This window comes from Uloborus diversus, chromosome 10, assembly GCF_026930045.1.
Source record: "Uloborus diversus isolate 005 chromosome 10, Udiv.v.3.1, whole genome shotgun sequence".
NCBI lineage: Eukaryota > Metazoa > Arthropoda > Arachnida > Araneae > Uloboridae > Uloborus > Uloborus diversus.
Genome location: NC_072740.1, coordinates 82,113,171 through 82,121,594, shown reverse-complemented (window position 1 = coordinate 82,121,594; position 8,424 = coordinate 82,113,171). Strand labels below are relative to the sequence as shown.

General features: G+C 33.6%; 1 protein-coding gene across 2 annotated transcripts in view; it reads right to left on the bottom strand.

The window, feature by feature from the left end:
• Window positions 1-247: 247 nt before the first annotated feature.
• LOC129231519 (uncharacterized) overlaps window positions 248-8,424 on the bottom strand; it is a 61,335-nt gene continuing 53,158 nt past the window's right edge. For both annotated transcript variants that reach the window (XM_054865856.1, XM_054865855.1), the window contains one exon: window positions 248-3,544. In XM_054865856.1, the coding sequence (XP_054721831.1) occupies window positions 3,500-3,544 (45 nt within the window). In that variant the 3' untranslated portion in view covers window positions 248-3,499. The remainder of the gene's footprint in view (window positions 3,545-8,424) is intronic.

The window sequence follows — 8,424 nt, the reverse complement described above, 5'->3', positions numbered from 1 at the left end:
CTTGAACCAAGTTATCTTGTATTTTTGTTTCAAAACTGTTCAGATCCTTACCATCTAAATGATACACTCAGGAACATTGAAAATAGCGCACCAAGAAGAAAGCATTGGATTGATGAGAGATACACTTGATCCTAAAATCTAGACAATTAAACAAATGCAGGCTAAGTAAGGAGATAAATACAGAGCTAATTCAATAGCGCATTGGACCCCCTTTTGCTGCAATACATGCCACAATAGGGTCTGACATTGGGCTAATTAAACCTCTGATGTTGTTCTGAGGTCAATGGACCCCCAAATTTTTTACAGCCACTTTTAAATCTTGCACAGAGTAGCACAGCGACATCTGACGTTTCAGCTGATCCCATAAATGCTCTATAGGGGACAAGTTGGGAAAGCGGGCTGGCCATGGAAAAGTCTCAAACGGAAGTAAGTCTTGAACAACTCTAGCCGTATGCAGGCGAGCATTATCTTGCTGGAAAATTGCTCCTGGGAGGCCATTTAGGAATGGTCCTAGATGTGGTTGCAGAATGTCATTAACATAACGCTGCCCTGTTAAGGTTCCACATACCACAACTAGAGTGGGCCAGCTATCATAGGCTATCCCAGACCACTATACCCGCTGTGCGGGCAGTGTGTCGTGCGATAAAATGGGTGGTGTGGTACCTTTCTTCATGGTGCCTCCTCATCCGTGCACGGATACCCTCTGACCCCAAAATGAATCATAATTCATCACTGAGCACCACTTTTTGCCTATCAGTGACATCATACATTGCTCCGGCTTCGCACCATCGCAGACAGAGTTGCCATGTTTTGGTGTTAATGGGAGTACATGAAAAGGGCAATTGGATTGCAGATTTATTTCCGCAAGACATTTAGAAATGATTTGGGGAACAACTACTACCCCTACATTTGCTTGTATGTTGAAACAAGTCACTGTGGGATCAACGAGCGCTTGCCGCACAATCCTTCCATCCTCTCTCCTCGTGGTCTTCCTGGTCACTCCAGACTCAGTTTTTGCACGTGAGTACCATTTCATGTCCACTGCCTACAACAGTTTCTAACGGAACACTCCAAACCATTCACCTGGGCAGCAACACAGCTTGTCAATGAGCCTGCAATTTTCTGGCCAATAATCAAACCTCTCTCAAATTTGCTTAACTGTGAGAAACGCTTTCTAAATCGTCTACCTGGCATCCTTCACCCATTAAGGTTCTCCGACTATCCGGATGTAATCGTAACATTTATAAATCTTATATTATGCACTGGTTTATCTAGCACCTTTTTCCCGATTTCACCGGTGCTGTAGGGTAAACGGTCATGCGCACTGACACCAAACTTGGATCATTTGCATATCAGATATCACTCTTCTTCTATGCGAAATTTCGAGATTGTACCTTTCTTCTTTCTTGAGGCACTATTTTCAATGTTCCTGAGTGTATAATGGACCACAGTAACTGATTAAAATGGAGCTAACGAACTAAACATTGCAAAGTTTTACTTATTTCATTTTCCATCAAAGAAGTCAATCATTATTGTCCAGAATTTACAAAAGTTCCGTCACATCCAATAGTAGCAAAACTCAAAAGCTTTCTGTTGTGTTCTCCACCTTCATGAATATATGTTTGCTATATCTTATCCAGTGCCAGGTTTAAGTATTACTCGCTCTAAAAATTAGGCGTTTGATTCATCTAATAATTAAACTTGCTCTTCTGAGAAACTTTTTGTTGAACAAACTTAGTTTCTTTCTTTCTTTTAACCAGTGTTTTGTCTTTTCATCCATCAAACAACAATCCACTATTTTCATTTCTCTTAAAGACTGATTGCTGAAGCCTCTTCAATTTTTTGACCTTGCTCGTCTAACTTTAATCATGTCTATTACTTTGGTTTTACATTACAGCACTTTATTTTGTTTTGTGATGAAATCCAAAAGCCAAGTAATAGCTATAGCTCCAGCAGCACTATCTGATGGTCTGGTATGGTTACAAATGGAAGCTACAGAAGGCAATTTACTATGTATTTAGTGCTTTTCTTTTCTCTCTTTTTTTTTCAGTTTTAACGGATCTACGTATAGCAAAGAACACTGCTGATCATCAGACGTAAGATTTTTTGCTTTTTCGATTTTCTCTTTAGTGCTGTCCTTGTCATCAGGGGCGAGACTAAAATTTTATTCTTGTTCCTGATTAAATTTCACTGTGCTTTACTTTTTCTTGTGTCTTTGTTCTTTAAAGCCCTTGCAATAACTCTAACAATATTACGAATTTCCAATTTTCAGGCGCAGTATTTATCTTTTAGAAAGTTTTGTTCCAAAACCGATTTTTTTCCCTTTTATACAGCTACAAACATCAAAGTTTTAACACTTGCTGGCAGCTATATTTTCCCGATTAGTTTTTTTCTCTGAATTGTTAGAGTATCAAGTCTAACGTAAGTGACTGTATTCTATTTTTAGACTTTAATGAACTCCTACATTTAGTAGGGTAAAATTTTGTCATTTACAAAATTCTTAAGTTAGAAACAGAATAAATAGAGGTTTTTAACCATTTTTCAGATGCCCTCTTGAGGATGCCTCTAATTAAAACAGTATCATTTAGTAGGCAGTACAACTTCACAAAAGCACTTTTTTTTTTTCAGAAATAGGACCTTCCGACATTTGTCATATCTTCACTTCCTTAGACTGAGCCATGTTAACTTACAACAACAAATTTGTACCCGAACTAACAGATTATATATCTTACTCTGTTATAAGTTAGACACCAACTAAAAAATGCGGAAGTGAACACCTGAACTAAACTTCACTGACTGTCCTAACCCTCTCCCTCCTTCTCACACATCATCTACAGTGATCTCTTATGTCCCAAGATAACACTGTATTAGGTCAACTACTTTTATCTTTATATTGATATTGAAATGCCAATTTGAAACTGATTGTTGCATAAATCAGGACAAGTAAAAGTCTTTGAAAAAGTTACAAAGAAAAAAAAAGTTTTCACAAAACTTCATCGCTTTTGCAACACATCAAGACAAAATGCAAAAATTTTTCAGAAATGCATGTATTTTTTGGCATAGACACTGCGCTTTCGGCAGTATTTGAAATTTTAAAAAATATATACAGTCAATTCATAATAACTCGAATCTAAAGGGACCGACGAAAAACTTCAACTTACCACTAGTTTTAGTTTTCCACATTTTATTATTAAAATCCATTGAGTATTTTAATTTATATGTACATATAACAGACAAAATTACAGAACTTAAAAGTTTTAAAGCACAATATGCACAGTTTAATCAAAAACATTGAGAGAGAAAAAGTCAAAAGCATGGTCATAATTTCGATACCGCTGGAACCACTTGAATAGAGCTGATTCTACTTCAGGAAAGGAGCACATCTTCATTCATTTCAAATTCAGATTCATGGACACTTCTACAGCTTTAGAAGTTTCTACTTTTCTTTTAATATCATACACACAGTACTTGCTTAGACATTTTTAATAGTAAAGAAAACTCACTCCATCTCTCGGGAACTTATCAGCAAATAATCAGCAAATAACTAAAGATGAAGGGAAACGGATTTTAAATTAGGTCAGCCTTTGAATAAAAGTACAATCAGTCAAAGTGTAAACAGTACAATACAACAAAAGAAAACAAGCTAAGTCATTTCTGCACATGTAACTCTTTTATTGCACATTGGCTCAACAGGTGCTCTTGCTTTAGAGGTCTATTGTGCAGGAATTGCAAGTGAAGGTGAATTAATTTTTCACTCATAGTCACTTGTTTCTTGCTTTTTTTTTTTTTTTTTCGCTCTTTCGAAATAAATTTCGATTTATCTTGGAAAAAACTTTGAGTTAAAGGAAGTTAACTTCAAGATATTGAGAATAATTAGCATGGAATTAAAAACAAAGGGGTTGGGACTTGATAAAAACTTCCAGTTATAGTAATATTGGAGTTATCGGACTTCGAGTTATCGCGAACTGACTCTATTTGACAAGTTTTAAAAAAATTGAAAATGTGACAAAAATTAAAAATTTTATGACATTTTACTGTATTTGCAGCACTTCAAGATGTGATTAATTTTTTTTTTTGTATAATTTATTTACATCTAAAGGCAACTTTTCTGCACTATCCAAAATTAAAAGTCGAAACTTGATTTTTTTATTCCACCCTACGAAGTAGTCAACCATGAGGACTCTTACAGGGTTTTGGCTGGGATGCTCTTGAACATCCTCTGGATTGCCCCGAACCTGCTCCCAGCAACTTTCATTTGTTTCAGCATCTAAAGACTTTCCTTGCAATGATGATGAGCTCAGAGAACATGTTATCCCATGGTTGAGTACATAGGTGGCAACATTATGTGAAGAAGGCTCATAAAAGCTAAAGCTTGTACCGCGTTATGGCTAATACCTGGAAAATCATGGGAGAAATGTGGTAGATTTTTGTACAATAAATATCATTGCTGTACCCCCCCCCCCCCCCTGTATTTGCTCTTTTTTTATTTCAAAATGGAACTTACTTTCCGAATGTCTTATGTATGTATATATATATACAGGGTGTTCCATTTTAACCTGCAAGACTTTTATTTTTGCAACCGTTAGTCCTTGATGTATACTTCCAGTTGCAAAAATGTTCAAAATCAGATGCAGGGTTAAGATATTGAAAGTTTGAAGCAAAAATAAAAATGAGTCAAAAAATACAAAATTTAACTTTTTACATGGGCCCCAAGTCCCCTACTTATATTTAGGGACAAAATCTCTATTGAAAAATAATTCCAATGCAGAAAGTTTAAAATTAGTACGACCAATATTCATTTAGATATGAAACGCAATGTTTTGTGACTTCAACCACTTCGAGGATTTTTAACGTGTTTTTGAGTATCATGGCATAACATTTGCATTTATTTTTGAATAGCAATGAAAAATATAAATACCATGTTTTTTACTTTGACAACCTGTCATTCTTCTGAAAGGGCAATAAGTTCCAATCTCATGTTCTGTATGGTCCCTTAAAACTTTGAGATGGAATATCTCCCTGAGTTTTGGTTGCACAAATGTCAAGTTTTTTTGTATCAGTAATAGTTTTCAATGGAGATTATTTCCCTAAATATTAGTTGGGGGGGGGGGGGCCTAGGGACCGTATAAAAAGTTAAACTTTGTATTTTTTGACTCATTTTTATTTTTTGCTTCAAATGTTCAATATTTTAACTCTCCATGTGATTTTGAAAATTTTTGCAATTGGAAGTCTACATCTAAGACTAACAGCTGCTAAAATAAAGGTCTTGCAGGTTAAAATGGAATATCCTGTGTGTGTGTGTGTGTGTATATATATATAATAAATATTAGAAATTTATGTTTAAGTTTACTATTGATCGATTAATTTATCAACTGAAATCGTGAAATATTAGCGCTCCAAACAATGGCCAGCAACTACTGGGCTGTTGGCAGCTATTTTTCCATGCTTAGCACAGATGTGGTACCTGCACATTTCATTGAAATTGGGTTATTGTCACTCAGTGGTCATTAGTAATTTAGTTTACCTAAATCTCAAGTATTTTGGTGATTTGTGAAAGAGAAATATTAAAAAAACTTTTAAGAAAAAAGTACAATCTGCATATTTTGCATAGTTTACAAAGGATATTTGAACCATAAGAGACAAATACTAAGCCTTAGCAGGGTTTCCGCGACGGTCGCATTTTTCGCATAATGTGAAAACACTATCTGAATTGCGAAAATGAAACAATGCATTTTTGCTTTTTTGCTCAAATAAAAAGTAAATTATTTTTTTAAAAAAAAGAAGAAATGTATGATCCTAGAGAGGAAGCATGCATAGCAATAATCAACTTAATCTTTTTTAAATCTTAGCTAAGATGTTTAAGGGGACCGTCCTTCCAAATAGCTCAAATCGGTCAAAAATGTGATTTTTTTTATTCCGTGGAAGTAACAATCTATGAAGTGTGCTGAATCGTATGAAAAAAACCTCTTATTGATCTGATGTTTTATCGCGAAGTTATATGCGTTTAAAAAAAAGTAAACAGAGCGTGTTTTTGATTAAAATGTCTGTAAATCATGTAAACAAAATCGAAAAGCTAAGTAAAACTAAGTGTCAAACATGTAAACTAAGTTTCAATAAATTCTTACATTGGTATTAATATCAAATATTTAGTCATCGTGAAAATATCTTGCAGGAGGTATTAAAATACGAAGATCATGAAATGTAGGTGAAATTAGACTTTAACGTTATTTATCTCGGACTGGAAAATTCAATGCTGACACAGATTGAAAAAAGCTCCATGCGACTTAATTTTTGTTCGATATGCTTCAAATTTCAGAATATGCTACTTTGGTAGTATTTTGATAAAACTGGGTATGCATGAAGGTTTAAGAGAATTTTATGTTGCTTAAAAATATTAGTTTTGATTTTTATGCAATATTTGCAACAAAAACTTGCTTTACGCGAAAAGAAATACTGTGCAGTTAATAATGGACCAATCTTTAAATGGATACCCAAAATTCTTGGCAATGTTCTGTTCTCTTATAAAATGCAAATTGTTTGAGAAAAAAAGCAAAAATTGAGTTGCATGGAGCATTTTAAAATTTTTACTTTAAATTTTAACATTTTTGATTTTAATTAAAATTTTATTTTGTTGCATCTTTTTTGCTTGATATTTTGCATGCTAATAAACTTACTAACTTTTATGCCCAGTTTCATATTTCAAAATTAATAAATAAAAGAAAAAGATTTTAAGGTCCACCGTCCTCTTAAACTACTATTAATTTCAAGAACTATTAGTCTTATTCAGCATTATGCCCCCCCCCCCCCCCAATAACTGCTTTATTAGAAGGAGGAGACTGCAACGTTCTAAACACCAATCGTGCTTTCTTTTTTTATTTTATGTTTAAAAAAAAGTTGTTGTACTTATTTCTTCAAAGATGTCACAGATGAAATATGAATTTTATTTTCAACTGGAGATGAAACATACTGAGGCATATATAAATATGAGAATGTGTAACATTTTAGCATTTTGCTAACATTTTCTCCTCAATTTTAGCTTTTATGCTAAAGAACTTTTGAACCCAGCTTTAACCCTGCTTTAAAGTGATAACTGTGACCAGGAGTGCCCACCAAGGGGGGTCATGGCGCAGATTGCGTCATTGAAATTTTTAGGAGGGGAGTATTTGAGGGGTATCTTTTTCATTTTGGGGGCTGGCAGGAGCTTGCTTTTGGGGGGGGGAGGTCTCCCTGATATTGAGGAGGGCCCTTGCCCTTAGGGGGGGCACCCCTGGCTTTCACAATTAACCCTTTTTTCCTTAGATAAGCAGAATATAATAATGTAGCAGTTTATTGTAACAGAGAAGAAAATTTAGTTTATGTATTACAATGCAGAGCATTTTATCTGGGAACCAAAAAACCTGCAACTTTTTTCCGGTTTTCCTTCCATTTTTAAACAATACGCATTTTCAGCAATTTTTGAAAAACGGAAGAATTTTTTGAAATGTCTAAAAGAATATGAAGTTTCTTAATAAATACTATATTACTCACGTATAACTCGGGAAAATGTTTACAAAAAAGAACTTCAAAGAGTTGTCCTTTAAGCGGGGCAAAATTAACGAAATATTTTCTTGAATTAAAAAGTACACTTACAAGTTTGAAATTTTTGTGTTTTATTCCAACTGAAAACTAAAGAAACGAATATTGTTGCAATATTTTATTATATGGCCTTAAATTAAAGCTATTTAGAGCATAAGTGAAGTTGCGAATATGCGGGAAACGCCGAAAACCAAATTCGCGTAAACAAATAAGCATTTCTGAACTGTTTTCTTATTTTAATATGTATTACTATTTATTATAGTAATTTAATTTTATAAACAATCAACCAATAGCGCTTTTTAGAGATCTAGAAAACCAGGAAATTCAAATATCTAGGATAGCCATGGTCCCAAACTTCCTGGATAATTGGTTCTCTACTGTAATTTAATAGTTGATAAAGGTTGATGATAAAAATTAATACGATCTTGCATAAATATTCATGAAAATATTAAACTTTTTCTTTTTAAATGTTCCGTTAAATGACAAATTCTTAAAAAAGAAATGCACGTAAATGATTCATGTTCAAATCTTTTCTACAGTAAAAAATTTTAAAAAATCATTTCATTCTGCAGCCAATAGTATCTTTGTTTAAGTACAGTTTGCTGACAAAATTATCTTCACACTCTGTAGATGAATTTAGAAAATAAAATATTAAGGTCTAATATAAATAATAATATAAAATTCAACTTATTTTATTTATCCGTGCTTATTTTAAAATTTTTAAATATAGTCTACTCTCAAAACTAACAAAATGCTCAGTTAAAGAAAACAAGGAACAGAAAAGCATTATGATGTACAGTTCTAAATGTCTGAAATTTCGAAGATAGTATTTTTTGGAATGCAGGTTCT